Below are 18,100 nucleotides of genomic sequence, written 5' to 3'. Positions count from 1 at the left end.
ATTCACACCTACGCTCAATTTAGAGTCACCAGTTAACCTAACCTGCATGTCTTTGGACTGTGGGGGAAACCGGAGCACCCGGAGGAAACCCACGCGGACACGGGGAGAACATGCAAACTCCACACAGAAAGGCCTTTGCCGGCTGCTGGGCTCGAACCCAGGACCTTCTTGCTGTGAGGCGACAGTGCTAATGGATAGATGGATAACGTAGGGTAAATCGTTAGAACTAAAATCAATTTCAGCTTAAAACTACATTCCCCATGATTCGGAGTTGTTTCCTCACGCCCTCTTCATCGGAACTGCATTTGTTGAGCAGTGGTGTAACACGGACACATTTAAAGTGGCACAAGAGCGAGTGGTAAATATCTACATTTTCTTTCTCTTCTGTTCTTTGCGTAAATAATGCGAATTTATTTCTGAAACTTATATAACAGCTTTTGAAGTAATGCAACTACTGTAATTCAGTTCAGGAATTAATCTGTTTGTGCCATGTTTTTATTTCCGGTAATAAATTCAGCAGCTCTTAGCAAAGCAGCATTAGCTACCGTGCACTGCCCCGCACTGCCCGGCCCTGGCTCTGAGGAGGAGTGGGCTAGACACATATAAGCTGCTTTTACTCGTAGAGATGCGATATAAAAACATGCGGGTTATGGTTTGACACTGAGCATTGCTTGTGTTCTTGAATGTGGCTTTACTGTCCCTGACTCCTTCGCATTAGCTCAGTGGGATTCATGCACACTGCAGTATCTCAGTGCTGTTTTAGAAGTGTCAGACAGTCAGTGAGAATTTTATTATTTACACTCAGTCTTGCTGAATGTTATTCCATCAAACTAGTGCTAGTATGTTGAATTTTGAATGAATGAATTTATTTTTATTTCGAACATGTATAAAAAAATGTATGTAACTATTTGTACATACAAAAGAAAGAAAACAAGAAATTAAAATAAATAAATAACATAAAGAGCTAAGACATTACAAAACACCGCACATTGTTCGAAAAAGGAGTGGGAAGAAGTACAATACTTTTTTAATTTCCCACCCCTTTTTAACTACCCCGAAATCCAAACTACATTAATACACCTATAAAAATATATACCATATATACACTTCATAAATATCTATATAAATATTTAATTACAAAAATAAATATATACTACATACCATATATACACTTCATAAATATCTATATAAATATATAATTACAAAAATAAATGTATACTACATACCATATATACACTTCATAAATATCTATATAAATATTTAATTTAAAAAATAAATATATACTACATACCATATATACACTTCATAAATATCTATATAAATATTTAATTACAAAAATATATACTACATACCATATCTACACTTCATAAATATCTATATAAATATATAATTACAAAAATATATACTATATACCATATATACACTTCATAAATATCTATATAAATATTTAATTACAAAAATAAATGTATACTACATACCATATATACACTTCATAAATATCTATATAAATATTTAATTAAAAAAATAAATATATACTACATACCATATATATATATATATATATATATATATATATATATACTTCATAAATATCTATATAAATATATATAAAAAAAAATATATATATACCATTTATACTACATACCATATATATATATATATATATATATATATATATATATATATATACTTCATAAATATCTATATAAATATATAATTACAAAATAAATATCTACTACATACCTATCCCTGTAAATATGAATATATAAACTATCCCCATAAATAAATATATACCATATACTGCAGTACTGTTATAACTAGTATCGTTGAAACGATAAAACCAGTGGATCCCAGTTAATCGCAAACCATTTGAAATGTATACAGTTAAAGAGGTTTTGAATTGTTGATCTTGTTCTATCAGTTACTCTAGGTTATGGGAGTCATGTATCAGGCATGAGAGAGCTCAGAGTGAAACATCTGAAATAATACTCTTGTCTTGAATTTTAATATCATAACAATGAAAGGGAAGTCTTAAATCAGATTTTTAGCTGACAAATCTCATGCCTGAATATTGTATACATACAGAGACCCACAGAAAATAACACAAGTGATGCTTTAGAAGAATGTTTTTTTTTTATCATTTCTTAAAATAGTCACAGTGAATGAAAGTATTACTGGATTGCATCAAATGTGTTTTCTTTCTGTAAGCTCATGTAAAAATACAGAGAACTATAATATCATATATATAAATTAAATTTTAATAAGATTTAACCAAAATAGTAACAACTCGGGCGGCATGCTGGTGGAGTGGTTAGCGCTGTCGCCTCACAGCAAGAAGGTCCGGGTTCGAGCCCCGTGGCCGGCGAGGGCCTTTCTGTGTTTGCATGTTCTCCCCGTGTCCGCGTGGGTTTCCTCCGGGTGCTCTGGTTTCCCCCACAGTCCAAAGACATGCAGGTTAGGCTAACTGGTGACTCTAAGGCCAAGTTTACATTAGACCGTATCTGTCTCGTTTTCTTCGCGGATGCATTGTCCGTTTACATTAAACCGCCTGGAAACGCCGGGAAACGGGAATCCGCCAGGGTCCACGTATTCAATCCAGATCGTGTCTGGTCCAGTGCTGTGTAAACATTGAGAATACGCGGATACGCTGTGCTGAGCTCTAGCTGGCGTCGTCATTGGACAACGTCACTGTGACATCCACCTTCCTGATTCGCTGGCGTTGGTCATGTGACGCGACTGCTGAAAAACGGCGTGGACTTCCGCCTTTTATCACCTTTCATTAAAGAGTATAAAAGTATGAAAATACTGATGCAAATACTGATGCAAATACTGCCCATTGTGTAGTTATGATTGTCTTTAGGCTTGCCATCCTTCCACTTGCAAGTGGTGAGTGATATGCGCTGGGATCACACACACCGCGGCTCAGTCCCGAATCACAGCTTGTTCACTTCACTCGCGCGCTCTGTGAGCAGCGCAGGGCCGGAGTGCGCACCCTCCAGAGGGCACTCGCTGTTCAGGGCGGAGTGATTTGGAGCACAGGATGCCTGCGGAGCCGAGCGTATCCGTGTATTGGTGTTGCTGTGTGCACACTAATCGTTTTAAAAACGTTAATCTGATGATCCGCTGATACAGTCTAATGTAAACATGGGCTATATTGACCGTAGGTGTGAATGTGAGTGTGAATGGTTGTCTGTGTCTATGTGTCAGCCCTGTGATGACCTGGCGACTTGTCCAGGGTGTACCCCGCCTTTCGCCCGTAGTCAGCTGGGATAGGCTCCAGCTTGCCTGCGACCCTGTAGAACAGGATAAAGCGGCTAGAGATGATGAGATGAGTAACAACTCAAAATAAATACTGCACTGTCTTAGCACTACTAAAATGCATCTCTCTCACTAAACGCTTTCCAACAGAATTTTTAAAAAGCACGAGAAATCCTATCGGAATGCATCAAAGGAATTTGCTCATTTGCAAACTTTGACTGAAAGTTTTCAAACAAAATGTAAAAATGGCACTATAGATACTACCATACTATCGAAATATACTCCGCAAAGAAATTCACTCGAATGCAATATTTGAACTGCAATATTTGCAATATTTGAGCCTCCTTGAACTGCCACCTTATTGTGGTGGAGGGGTTTGTGTGCTTGAATGATCCTAGGAGCTATGTTGTCGGGGGCATTATGCCCCTGTCAGGGTTTCCCAAGGCAGACAGGTCCTAGGTGACAGGCCAGACTAAGAGCAGTTCACCAAAACCCCTATGGAGAGAAATCCGAGGACCGTGACGTCGCCCGGGATGACGCAGCCGGGGCCCCACCCTGGAGCCAGGCCCGGGGTTGGGGCTCGTATGCGAGCGCTTGGTGGCCGGGCCTTTGCCCATGGGGCCCGGCCGGGCTCAGCCCGAAGAGGTGACGTGGGCCCGACCTCCTGTGGGTTCACCACCCACAGAGGTAGCAGTAGGGGACTGGTGCAATGTGGATTGGGTGGCAGTCGAAGGCAGGGGCCTCGACGACCTGATCCCCGGACACAGCGGCTGGCTGTTGGGACATGGAATGTCACTTCGCTGGGGGGGAAAGAGCCTGAGCTTGTGCGGGAGGTTGAGAGGTACCGGCTAGAGATAGTCGGGCTCACCTCCACGCACAGCTTGGGCTCTGGAACCCAGCTCCTCGAGAGGGGCTGGACTCTCCACTTCTCTGGAGTTGCCGGTGGTGAGCGGCGGCGGGCTGGTGTGGGCTTGCTTATAGCTCCCCAGCTCAGCCGCCATGTGTTGGAGTTTACCCCAGTGAACGAGAGGGTCGCCTCGCTGCGCCTTCGGATTGGGGAGAGGGCTCTTGCTGTTGTTTGTGCCTATGGCCCAAATAGCAGTATAGAGTATCCGGCCTTCTTGGAGTCCCTGGGAGAGGTACTGAGGAGTGCTCAGACTGGGGACTCCATTGTGTTACTGGGGGACTTCAATGCTCACGTGGGAGATGACAGTGACACCTGGAGGGGCGTGGTTGGGAGGAACGGCCTCCCCGATCTGAACCCGAGTGGTGTTTTGTTATTGGACTTCTGTGCTAGTCACGGTTTGTCCATAACGAACACCATGTTCGAGCATAGGGGTGTCCATAAGTGCACGTGGCACCAGGACACCTTAGGTCGGAGGTCAATGATAGACTTTGTAGTCGTTTCATCTGATCTCCGGCCCTATGTCTTGGACACTCGGGTGAAGAGAGGGGCTGAGCTGTCAACTGATCACCACCTGGTGGTGAGTTGGATCCGCTGGCGGAGGAGGAAGCTGGACAGACCTGGCAGGCCCAAACGTATGGTGAGGGTCTGCTGGGAACGTCTGGCCGAGCACTCTGTCGGGGAGGTCTTTAACTCCCACCTCCGGGAGAGCTTTTCCCAGCTTCCGAGGGAGGCGGGGGACATTGAGTCTGAGTGGACCATGTTCTCTACCTCCATTGTGGATGCAGCTGTTCGGAGCTGTGGCCGCAAGGTCTCCGGTGCCTGTCGTGGCGGCAATCCCCGAACCCGGTGGTGGACACCAGAAGTAAGGGATGCCATCAAGCTGAAGAAGGAGTCCTATCGGGCCATGTTAACCTCCAGGACTCCCGAGGCAGCTGACGGGTATCGGCAGGCCAGGCGTGCTGCAGCTCGGGCAGTTGCGGAAGCAAAAACTCGGAACTGGGAGGAGTTCGGGGAGGCCATGGAGAAGGACTATCGGTCGGCCTCGAAGAAATTCTGGCAAACCGTCCGGCGCCTCAGGAGGGGGAAGCAGTACTCTGCCAACACTGTTTACAGTGCGGGTGGGGAGCTGTTGACCTCGACTGGGGACATTGTCGGGCGGTGGAAGGAATACTTTGAGGATCTCCTCAATCCCACCGTCATGTCTTCCACTGAGGAGACTGAGGCTGATGACTCAGAGGTGGACTCGTCCATTACCCAAGCCGAAGTCACTGAGGTGGTTTGCAAGCTCCTCGGTGGCAAGGCACCGGGGGTGGATGAGATCCGCCCTGAGTATCTCAAGTCTCTGGATGTTGTGGGGCTGTCTTGGTTGACACGCCTCTGCAACATCGCGTGGCGGTCAGGGACAGTGCCTCTGGAGTGGCAGACTGGGGTGGTGGTCCCTCTTTTTAAGAAAGGGGACCGGAGAGTGTGCCCCAATTATAGGGGAATCACACTTCTCAGCCTCCCAGGGAAGGTTTACTCCAGGGTACTGGAGAGGAGAATTCGACCAATAGTCGAACCTCGGATCCAGGAGGAACAATGCGGTTTTCGTCCTGGTCGCGGAACACTGGACCAGCTCTATACCCTTCATAGGGTGCTCGAGGGTTCATGGGAGTTTGCCCAACCAGTCCACATGTGCTTTGTGGATCTGGAGAAGGCATTCGACCGTGTCCCCCGTAGTATTCTGTGGGGGGTGCTTCGGGAGTATGGGGTTCGGGGCTCTTTGCTAAGGGCTGTCCGGTCCCTGTACGAACGGAGCAGGAGTCTGGTTCGCATTGCCGGCAGTAAGTCAGACCTGTTCCCAGTGCATGTTGGACTCCGGCAGGGCTGCCCTTTGTCACCGGTTCTGTTCATAATTTTTATGGACAGAATTTCTAGGCGCAGCCAGGGGCCAGAAGGAATCCTGTTTGGGAACCACAGGATTTCATCTCTGCTTTTTGCGGATGATGTTGTCCTGTTGGCTTCTTCAAACCAGGACCTTCAGCATGCACTGGGGCGGTTTGCAGTCGAGTGTGAAGCGGCTGGGATGAGAATCAGCACCTCCAAGTCCGAGGCCATGGTTCTCGACCGGAAAAGGGTGGCTTGCCCTCTCCAGGTTGGTGGAGAAGTTCTGCCTCAAGTGGAGGAGTTTAAGTATCTCGGGATCTTGTTCACGAGTGAGGGAAGGATGGAGCGTGAGATCGACAGGCGGATCGGTGCAGCCTCCGCAGTGATGCGGTCGCTTTACCGGTCCGTTGTGGTGAAGAAGGAGCTGAGCCAAAAGGCGAAGCTCTCAATTTACCGGTCGATCTACGTTCCGACTCTCACCTATGGTCATGAGCTTTGGGTAATGACCGAAAGGACAAGATCGCGGATACAAGCGGCCGAAATGAGTTTCCTTCGCAGGGTGGCTGGGCGCTCCCTTAGAGATAGGGTGAGAAGCACAGTCACTCGGGAGGAGCTCGGAGTAGAGCCGCTGCTGCTCCACATCGAGAGGAATCAGCTGAGGTGGCTCGGGCATCTTTTTCGGATGCCTCCTGGACGCCTCCCTGGGGAGGTGTTCCAGGCATGTCCCCCCGGGAGGAGGCCCCGGGGAAGACCCAGGACACGCTGGAGGGACTATGTCTCTCGGCTGGCCTGGGAACGCCTCGGTGTTCTTCCCGAGGAGCTGGCCGAGGTGTCTGGGGAAAGGGAAGTTTGGGCTTCCCTGCTTAGACTGCTGCCTCCGCGACCCGGTCCCGGATAAAGCGGAAGAAGACGAGACGCAATATTTTAGTCCTACCATAATACACTCACTAGTAATCTTTCACTTAAAACCTCAAAACTCTATCAAAGTCAATCACTTTCCAGATAATTCACTTGTAAACTTTCAAACATAAATTCAAAACAGCACTAATGCCATGTACACACGTAGCCGGGTATTTTTAAAACCGAACATTTTCCCCCCCTCCGTTTATAAAAATGTTTTATCCACACCACCTCGTCTTCGAAAAAAATCCCTTCCACACATAACCAAACATCTGCGTTTTCAATCACATTCATAAGCATTCCAAACCTGTAGATGGCATTATTTCCCCAAATCCTACCCCCTAATCACATCAGCAGTAGTTGGGCTTCTAAAATTAAACATGTAAATAGCACCTGCACAATAATTAACGCTTTCAAGGCACTACTCCGATCCATTACTCTTTAGCTAGCCGCACACTACGCCGATTTTCAGCGTACCGAGCCAACTGAAGTCGCGAGTCAGGCGTAAAGACTAGTTTTCGATGGTACCGACTCATCTCACAGCCGATTCGAAAAACTAATCGGGAGCCAGACTGATCGGCGAGAGTCGCTAGCAATAGCCAATCATATCTTTCGCATATAACACGTGACATCATTAAACACAATTTCTAGCGCGAGAAATACGTGTCGGTAGCACCTAATGCAGGTATATACTGTAATTCCATAGACTGAAGCTTTATCCATAGACCCAGTGGGCTGGAAAGCCACTCTGCTCAAGTTGTGTGGCTGAATTCCAAATCGCTTTAACTCCCCTATATAAGTGCACTATTTAAGGTTGGAAATAATAGCTCATGCGGCCTAGATAGTGCGCTACATATTCCATGTTGTGTCATTTGTAATTCAGCCTGTAGCATCTTCAAGTGTAAAAGTAACTATATCCAATAGCCAATCACAAAGCTATTGTCACGTGTCGCTTCAATCGCGACTGCACTCGTCAACAGTCGGGGGATATGTGCGTGCCCTGTCGGGAGTCGGCTCTGAAATGGGTCGGTTCGGTACCGCGTGGATCGCCGTGGTGTGCGGCTAGCTTAAGTCCATGCTTAATCTGGCTTCTGCAGTAAACAAAGGTCGCACGTTTGACGTCAGGGCAGATTTGTTGTCATTTTTTTGGCGCAGATTGTGACGTTCTAAAACGCAAAACTCCAGTTATCTCTGTCTACACGAAAAGGCATACACAGAGTTTTCGAAAATCTTCACTTTGCCCGGAGTTTTTTTAAATATTCGTTTTTGATGTGTTTTCATGTGGATGACAGGCCAAAACGTAGAAAAATATCTTCGATTTAGCAGATACCCGGCTACGTGTGGACGGGGTCTAATGCCGCTTTTCCACTACAAACGCGGCTGAGCCGGGCTGAGCCGTGCCGTGCTGAGTCGGGCTGAGCGGGGCTGTTGGAGTTGCATTTCGACTACAACCGCGCTGAACCGTGCTGGCTGGAAGTGGGTGGACACATTGGGTGGAGTTAGCGAAAGTGGGTGGACGTCAGGTGATGTCGTTAAGCAGCGCAAACAGTGACATCAGTGAGCTTTTAAGCGGTAGTCTCACGACCCGGATAGTAAACAATAAACATGGAGGACATGGAGTCGTTAGTGTTGCTGGTCTTGGTGCTGTGGCTTGTTGTCACCGACAACGCGGACAGATACTGGCAAGAGCGTATATATGAGGCGAGGCGCATAAGGCTTCAGAAATTCTCGTAATTCGTAATTCTTCTCCTTCCGGGTTTACGGTGTTTACAGATCCCAGCGCGCTCGCGGGGCGTGTGTGGGCATGTGAGGACACGCCTCCTCACCAATCAGCGCACAGGGGAGTGTCTGCTCACGCCCCCAACCTCACTCGGCACAGTTTGGCTCGCTTCAGCCCCACTCCAAAACGGTGCGAGTTTTAGGGGCTAAGCAGGGCTGAAACGAGCCGAGTCGTGCTGGTTTTTGGTAGTCGAAACGCGAGCCGTGTCGGGCTGAAGTGAGCTGAAGCGAGCTGAAGTGAGCTGAAAAAGGGTAGTGGAAAAGGGCCATAAGACACCAAATACGCTCACCAAACAAATTCTCTGTCATGCAAAATTTCACTCAACACTTTAGAAGTTGTACAGTTTGTTTCTGAAATGGTCTGGAAGACTAGTTTAATTTCACACTCAAATGTCCATTATATTCTGATTTAAGGTATCTTTACCGTAAAATGTCTAACTGGCTGGTCGAACATTTGCTTATCTATGGAAATTAATTCCCCCATGCAACCTGGTATCTGCATTCATATTTTTGCCGTTTGGTATTGGGTTTAGTGGCTATGATGAATGACTGCTTGTAAAAAATGTCGGACAGCCTGGGTGAATCCTACATTACGGAAGTGACTGTCGTTCTGGTCGTTGATTGGTTAAAAATCAGTTGACATCAGCAGTGTTTCTCATACGAGTCTGATTGGACATAATCGGGAGTATTTTTAACTTGGCGGTAGGGATTTCCCCAAACCGGGAGATTATCCAGTTTTTAACAAATACGATCGGGAGACGGAGGCTAAAATCAGGAGCCTCCCACCGAAATCGGGAGGGTTGGCAAGTGTGCTGACATTGAGGCCCATTTGATCCCGTGGTATTTGTGGGTTATCCATACCTAGGTGAGCTTAAATTAAATTCTAAACAGGGGTTAGTTGGGTTTCTTTTGTGTGTTTAATGATGTATAATTAGCTTTGTGTTATAGATACATGTTGGATACCACAGCACTTTTGAATGAACGTGCTGATGAGGCAGAAGGTGTTGATTAATTTCCTGTCACAGCAGTTCTCATAATAGCTCCAGCTCCATGGTTTATATTAATGTGCTCCTTCTAATACTTTATCATCACTGTAGTAAGGACTCGTTCCAGTTCTAAGACTAATAATAAAGGGATCAGAAAAAGTTTTATTAAATAAAAGCTTTGCAATTGTTTCCATGGTGAAGATTTCTTTCAAGAGACAGTTCGCATTTATTGAATGAGTCTGGGGTGTCAGTGATTTCATTTTTCACTAATATGACGGTGCTTTTTTGCTTTTTTTTAAATAATTTGCTTGAAGATAAAGGAGTCTGATGTGGGAATGAATGTTTGTTTATAGCTGTTTAATGGGGGTGGCACGGTGGTGTAGTGGTTAGCGCTGTCGCCTCACAGCAAGAAGGTCCGGGTTCGAGCCCCGTGGCCGGCGAGGGCCTTTCTGTGCGGAGTTTGCATGTTCTCCCCGTGTCCGCGTGGGTTTTCTCCGGGTGCTCCGGTTTCCCCCATAGTCCAAAGACATGCAGGTTAGGTTAACTGGTGACTCTAAATTGACCGTAGGTGTGAATGTGAGTGTGAATGGTTGTCTGTGTCTCTGTGTCAGCCCTGTGATGACCTGGCGACTTGTCCAGGGTGTACCCCGCCTTTCGCCCGTAGTCAGCTGGGATAGGCTCCAGCTTGCCTGCGACCCTGTAGAACAGGATAAAGCAGCTACAGATAATGAGATGAGATGAGCTGTTTAATGGAATTGATAAGAGGAATTAACTTGTTCCACAATGTTAAATGTAACTATAAACAGTTAATTAAGTTATTCCACAGACTCGAGTCGTACATGAGCTGATGAAACACGTAGCGCCGAGTCGGCTATAAGCCATGAACGATCAGATTGAGCGGAATAACTGTTTTTTTTTTTTTTTTTATATCCACACTCACTAGATTTTGAGAAAGCAGAGCATTTTTATTTTTTGCAAAGTCGATAAATAAAAAACTTTATACATAGTGTCCGACAAAATCATTTCCGCTTAGAATGTAAACAAACCGGCGAAATGACAGGAGCAATTTGTGAAAAATGTTATAATAATTCTTGAAAAAATAAAAAAGATGCGTTCTTACCATCAAATACTTTTATTCCATATTTTGTTGCTTTTTTTTTTTTTTTGTATTTTTGAGTAAAATCTTTATTTTGTCCTCAGTTGGTTCAGCAACATGCACCGCCGTTTTGTTTTTCTCAACTCGCAGTATTCTTGGGTTTCAGTCACATGACTTTTCTTAGCGATTTCACTTCCTGTAAAACAGCTGGTGGTCGAGCAAACCAAAACGGCCGCCGTAGTGCAAACAACTAGCGATAATTTATCAGAGTATGCTCGTAATCTAGAAGCCACTGCTGGCTTTAGATATATTCAGAAGATTGCTATGTGCAGTGGAATCGACCCCTACAGTCTGGGAAAGAAGGATTTGTCATACGATCTCGAAAACTAGCCTTCAGTCAAGTTCCCTGACATCCGAACTATCTGCTGTTGCAGACGTCCTTCTACACCGCAAAACACATGAAAGTGTTGAAGAGTATAGAGGCTTACAACTTTTTGTATGTGGCTGGGTAAAGGACCTCGCTGTCAAGCCGCTGCCGGATGAATCCTGTATTGTTTTTGTCCTTGTAAGTGTTTTTATTTATTTATTTATTTATTAAGCTTTTCGTTCACGTCTTTACAACGAAGCACTGAACAACAGTTGGCTTGATTCTCACTTGTGTTGGCTCTTATCGCTCAGGTAAATCATTCACAAAGATCATCAGAAACCCCTTTAAAGACCTGGATCTTAGTTAAACGAGACGGAGAAGTGATCACGGCGCATTGTAACTGTATGGCTGGGGAAGAATTTTGTCGTGACCTTCATGCATATGGACTTTGTGAGGAGGAAACAAAGAAACAGTTGGGGACTTTAGCGCTTCGTGACTAAAAAAAAAGTACCGTAAAATAACAACACATAGCAAGAAAAGTACTTGGAAAACACTAAGGACATAGCTGAGAGGGATTTACAAACTTTTTTCACCAAGTGATCACTGCAAACTCGAGCATGCTTCGACTCAGCTGCCTTCAATTTCAGTGCGAGGTTCAAAAGCCACCTTTTTCGACACCTTTTTGTGAAATCCTGTGTTCGTTCACCCTTTTTTATGAGTTCACGGGGAACCCTGAAGAAACTTTTATCAGTTTCACGGTTTGATCGATGCGAACAACCTGAAACAACGCAAGCGTAAGGCATTTTTCATGCGAACAATGTACCTTCTCTGTACAAACGCTTTGTCAGCTGAGCTTTGGTAGACCACCAGCTAAAGTTTTGAATAACTAACGAGGCGGATGTGACGTCATGTGAAACCCAAGAATATGAGCTGATAGCCTAGTAGTAGAGTAGCCAATCAGAGCGCACAATTGCTTGTATCCAGTGAATGTGGATAGAATAAAAGCAGATGTAATAAATGAAACATTGTAAGTAGGGCTGTGCGATATATCGAATATACTCGATATATCGCCGAAAATTCTGTGTGATACATAAAATTATTATATCGTAACTGTCGAGTATTTTATGGTCATCTTCCGACTTGTGTTTGTTGCGTTTGTTTAAAACCTTTCCCGGTGGTTTTCTCCCTGTCCCTCAGGCAGTAACGTGAGAGGCTGCCTAAGGGTAAAAAAAACAATAACGTCACGCTCTCGCCAACCAATCCCGGGCGACATCTCGGTGCTGAAAGGAACTTCCGGGAAGATTTTCTAGTTTCGGTTGTGTTGCCAGATTGGGCAGTTTACCGCCCAATTGGGCGGTTTTAAGTGCATTTTGGTGGGTTTTGAACATATTTTGGGCTGGAAAACGTCAGCAGTATCTGGCAACACTGCCAGCGGGAAGATTTCCTAGTTTCGGTTTACAGCGCTGACTCGGTTCGTGCAATCGCTGGTGTTGCATAGGCTACCGTGTAAGCTCTGTCAATTTCAGCGACAAATTAAAAATGGAAGCGGACGAATTGGTTCCTAAAAGAACTAGTAAGGGGTCAGTCATCTGGCTTTTTTTTGGATATCGTGAGGAGGACGTGGAACAGCAAATGCCAGTTTGTAAAGTGTGCAAAAAAACTGTCATCACGAAAGGCAGCAGCACTACAAATATGTTCCATCACCTGAAAACTCACCCGGTACAGTATGAAGAGTCTCTTAAACTCCAAACTACTTGCCCACGAGCTAAACAAATGACCATAGCGGCCTCGTTCTCCAAAGCCCCCCCATATGAGAAAACGAGTCAGAGATGGAGAGCTATAACGGATGCAATCACTAACGTCATTGCTGAAGACATGATCCCAGTTAGTATAGTAGAAAAACCAGGCTTCCAAAAATTACTAAACACACTCGATCCCAAACATGAGTTGCCTGGTCGCAGACATTTTACAGAGAAGTCAATACCGGAATTCTACACATCTGAGAAGCAGAGCCAGAAAACATTCAGTTCAAAAGTGTGCAAAGAGAAAAATGATGTTTTGCAGATCTCTCTCTTCTCTCCCTCAATCTCTCTCTCTCTATTGTGAATGTTCCAGTGGTTCTCAGTAGTCAGGTTAATAGCTTGGAGATCTATTTTTTTAAATAATTTAATGAATGAGCACTTTTCTTATTTAGGCTAAATGTCTTTCTCAGTGTTGAGCTTGCACTTTATTGGTTTGAGCTCTGAGCAGCTCTGTATTGTATTGCCCCTTTGTTGCAATTTTCAAGATTGTTTTTGCAGTTTGTGCCACATCTTTGTTGAATAAAAATAGTCTTATTTCAATTCAATTGTGATTAATCACGAACATGACAATTTAAAATGTGTTGTTGAAAACCACCTGTAAAGTTAACCAAGAATGTTATTTAATCTGCAGGGATTGTAGTGAAAACAGTAAAGAGTAAAAGTTAGATTTCATGGGGTCCTTTAGAGGAGATTTAAATATATCGAGATGTATATCGTGAAATGGAGAAAATGTATCGGGATATTCATTTTTTTTCCCATATCGCACAGCCCTAATTGTAAGCACTGATAAATGATTGGCACATTTGGTATGTTATGAATACCTTTCTTTTCATGCAGTCAGCTCTAATACCACGTTCACACTGCAGGCTGAAGTGACTCAAATCCGATTTTTTCGCCCATGTGTGACCTGTATCCGATCTTTTATTGACAATATGAACGACACAGATCCGATTTTTTCAAATCCGACCCAGGCCGTTTGGATATGTGGTCCTAATTCCGATTCTTATCCGCTCTTTTCATATGCGACTTCAGTCTGAACCGCCAGGTCGCATTCATCCGACTTACACGTCATCAACAAGCCACAAACGTCACTATTCTGCGCTGAAGTAGGCGGCGGGTCTCTCAAAAAAAATTACAACAACATGGCTTTGATGTTCCTTTGAACGGAGGTTGCAGTCACTACCCCGCAGAACGCCTGAGCCAAAACCCTTGCCCTCTTCCTTCTCAACGTCCTCCTTAACATCAGGCTATTGTGCATGTTCTGGCTCCGTCGCAACAACAACTGCATCATCGCCAGGTACTCCATGCTGGCTACTGTCATACACAGGAAACTTTAGCTTACTTCCGTAAACACTGGCCATGCTCACTGCGTGTGACGTCGTCGTATCCTGCAATGCGCATGCGGAACACTTTTAGGTCGCGTTTCGTTCATACTGAGGATCACATACAAGTCGCATATATTTGTTAATGTGAACGACCTCACAAAAAAATCGGATTTCACAAAAAAATCGGAATTGAGCATTAAGCCTTGCAGTGTGAACGTAGTGTAATATTATTGTCCCTGGAATTGCCAAGTACTCAAATCAGCCACAAGAAGGAGCTGTTTTCCTGTAAACCAGTACACACTGGCTTTCTACAGACGCAGATTGCTGGGGGGGGAAGACAGTAAAACAGTGCTGTAATAATTTCCAGAAAGAAAGACTGGTTGTGTAATAACGATAGTATAGATTGTGGAAATGTTAGTCCTGGTCAGTTGAGTTAACAGCCAGATTTAGGTGTTCTCAGTGTGTGTTGGGCTCTGTTACTGATGTGCAGCTCGAACCATGATGAGTAATACCATCTCTATACAAACAAACCACGCTCTTGGTCTGATTTATGATGACTTTCGCAAATATTTTTATCATCAGTGCATTCTGAGCCTTCATGTCTTTTTCAGTTCTGATGCACAGACTCTGTTCTCGATGACTTCATGAACTAGATCCAGTTTTCCACTTGATAAAGCTGATCACACTGAGGTATATTCTCGCAGCTGGATTGTTCCGCCTAGATGCTCAGAGTTCACGTAACAAGTTGGAATTTACTAATGTGAATTATTTTGTTTTAAGCAGTACTATGGCAGATGGTGTGGACCTGAGCCGAAAGTTTGTTTCCGAGTCAGAGTTAGAGGAGAAGAGGAAAAAACGACAGGAGGAATGGGAGAAAGTTCGCAAGCCTGATGATCCTGAAGGTAAGTAAAGTACAACCCCGATTCCAAAAAAGTTGTGACAAAGTACGAATTGTAAATAAAAACGGAATGCAATAGTTTACAAATCTCAAAAACTGATATTGTATTCACAATAGAACATAGACAACATATCAGATGTCAAAAGTGAGACATTTTGAAATTTCATGCCAAATATTGGCTCATTTGAAATTTCATGCCAGCAACACATCTCAAAAAAGTTGGGACAGGGGCAATAAGAGGCTGGAAAAGTTAAAGGTACAAAAAAGGAACAGCTGGAGGACCAAATTGCAACTCATTAGGTCAATTGGCAATAGGTCATTAACATGACTGGGTATAAAAAGAGCATCTTGGAGTGGCAGCGGCTCTCAGAAGTAAAGATGGGAAGAGGATCACCAATCCCCCTAATTCTGCGCCCACAAATAGTGGAGCAATATCAGAAAGGAGTTCGACAGTGTAAAATTGCAAAGAGTTTGAACATATCATCATCTACAGTGCATAATATCATCAAAAGATTCAGAGAATCTGGAAGAATCTCTGTGTGTAAGGGTCAAGGCCGGAAAACCATACTGGGTGCCCGTGATCTTCGGGCCCTTAGACGACACTGCATCACATACAGGCATGCTTCTGTATTGGAAATCACAAAATGGGCTCAGGAATATTTCCAGAGAACATTATCTGTGAACACAATTCACCGTGCCATCCGCTGTTGCCAGCTAAAACTCTATAGTTCAAAGAAGAAGCCGTATCTAAACATGATCCAGAAGCGCAGACGTCTTCTCTGGGCCAAGGCTCATTTAAAATGGACTGTGGCAAAGTGGAAAACTGTTCTGTGGTCAGACGAATCAAAATGTGAAGTTCTTTATGGAAATCAGGGACGCCATGTCATTCGGACTAAAGAGGAGAAGGACGACCCAAGTTGTTATCAGCGCTCAGTTCAGAAGCCTGCATCTCTGATGGTATGGGGTTGCATTAGTGCGTGTGGCATGGGCAGCTTACACATCTGGAAAGACACCATCAATGCTGAAAGGTATATCCAGGTTCTAGAGCAACATATGCTCCCATCCAGACGACGTCTCTTTCAGGGAAGACCTTGCATTTTCCAACATGACAATGCCAGACCACATACTGCATCAATTACAGCATCATGGCTGCGTAGAAGAAGGGTCCGGGTACTGAACTGGCCAGCCTGCAGTCCAGATCTTTCACCCATAGAAAACATTTGGCACATCATAAAACGGAAGCTACGACAAAAAAGACCTAAGACAGTTGAGCAACTAGAATCCTACATGAGACAAGAATGGGTTAACATTCCTATCCCTAAACTTGAGCAACTTGTCTCCTCAGTCCCCAGACGTTTACAGACTGTTGTAAAGAGAAAAGGGGATGTCTCACAGTGGGAAACATGGCCTTGTCCCAACTTTTTTGAGATGTGTTGTTGTCATGAAATTTAAAATCACCTAATTTTTCTCTTTAAATGATACATTTTCTCAGTTTAAACATTTGATGTGTCGTCTATGTTCTATTCTGAATAAAATATGGAATTTTGAAACTTCCACATCATTGCATTCCGTTTTTATTTACAATTTGTACTTTGTCCCAACTTTTTTGGAATCGGGGTTGTAGATACGCTTTCGACTCAAACCCTGGTGGTTTGTTCGGGTCGACATGAAAGTAATAGTAGCACTGGGCTGACCAAAACACTTGCTCTGTTGGAGGACGTTTTCACACACATACTTGAGCCCACGCCCTCTTTCAGGGGCGGGGCTCATAATCACACGTTTGTTCTCTCGTGCAATTCTGTACACATACTTTCGCGTTTGCAAAATGAACAGTGCTTGTTGGATCCATGGTATGTCCTCATGCAGGAATACCTGCGCATGAGGAGCTGGTCTTGCATAAGTTGGCCTAGTGGTTAGCGTGTCCGCCTCTCGATCGGGAGATTGCGAGTTCTACTCGCGGTCAGGTCATACCAAAGACCATCATAAAAATGGTACATACTGCCGTCTGGCAAGGTGGCAGTCAAAGTCTCGCGGTTACCAGAGGACTAGCCCCCCACCGTAACCCTAGCTATGTAATAGGCGAGAGGCCAAGGGCTACGGAAACGGAGATCGGCGCCGCCCTATGCGCCACATGGTACGAGAAGGACTTGTATAAGTAGCTTTTTATGAGAGAGACGTTTCTCATGATGCTCTCAGCACTAATTACGGCACTCCAGTCCTATGAAAGTCTCGTTTTCTGCATCAGTAAGATGTTCCCTCTCCACTGTTCATAACAGCCGTTTCCTCACCGTCACAGAACGTGAAACAGAAAGTACCGTGACCATATGAAGCTTCCACACATGAATGCGGCTCACGCCACAGTCGGCTGGATATGAGCTCCAGACCGCTGTTTTCAAGAGGACCATGGATTGGTTCACATTTTCCCAAATGTTGGAGCTGGGGGTCTCACTTTTCTTGTTCGGTTGCCATGAGAACACAGTTCTTTCCTGGTTAGATCCAATATCGTGTGTTTTACAGGCTGCAGCTTTTTTTTTTTAAATATAGGAGCTGCTAAATTGACAATGAGGACAGAGTTGGAGGGTAAAGTTTGAGCCGAACAAAACAAAAAGAAGTCCTGTTCATAAGACAAAAATGTTGACGTCTGAGTTCTTTATATTTATATTACCGGTATGTATAGTACCAATCAAAAGTTTGTACACCCTTAGGTTGTTCTGTATTTTGACTGTTTTCTACATTGTAGAACAACACTGAAGACGTCACAACTATGAAAGAACATATATGGAATGACGTGGTAAACAAAAGAGCGTTCAAGCAAAATGTTTCACGTTTTAGATTCTTCAGCGTAGCCTGCGTTTACCTTGATGACGCTTTATACACTATTGGCGTTATCTTAACCAGCTTCATGAGGTAGTCACC

The 18,100-nt window shown here is 44.5% G+C and overlaps 1 protein-coding gene across 3 annotated transcripts in view; it reads left to right on the top strand.

Moving 5' to 3' along the window:
- Nucleotides 1–313: 313 nt before the first annotated feature.
- Nucleotides 314–18,100, top strand: part of psme3ip1 (proteasome activator subunit 3 interacting protein 1) — a 30,618-nt gene continuing 12,831 nt past the window's right edge. For 2 of the 3 annotated variants that reach the window (XM_060923825.1, XM_060923823.1), the window contains exons 1-3: nucleotides 314–358; nucleotides 14,898–14,976; nucleotides 15,067–15,188. In XM_060923825.1, the coding sequence (XP_060779808.1) occupies nucleotides 15,074–15,188 (115 nt within the window). In that variant the 5' untranslated portion in view covers nucleotides 314–358; nucleotides 14,898–14,976; nucleotides 15,067–15,073. The remainder of the gene's footprint in view (nucleotides 359–14,897; nucleotides 14,977–15,066; nucleotides 15,189–18,100) is intronic. The other variant, XM_060923824.1, reaches the window with a different exon arrangement.

Source organism: Neoarius graeffei, chromosome 6 (genome assembly GCF_027579695.1).
Source record: "Neoarius graeffei isolate fNeoGra1 chromosome 6, fNeoGra1.pri, whole genome shotgun sequence".
NCBI classification, from domain to species: domain Eukaryota; kingdom Metazoa; phylum Chordata; class Actinopteri; order Siluriformes; family Ariidae; genus Neoarius; species Neoarius graeffei.
The sequence above is the reverse complement of the archived record's forward strand: the minus strand, read 5'-3'. Positions and strand labels throughout refer to the sequence as shown.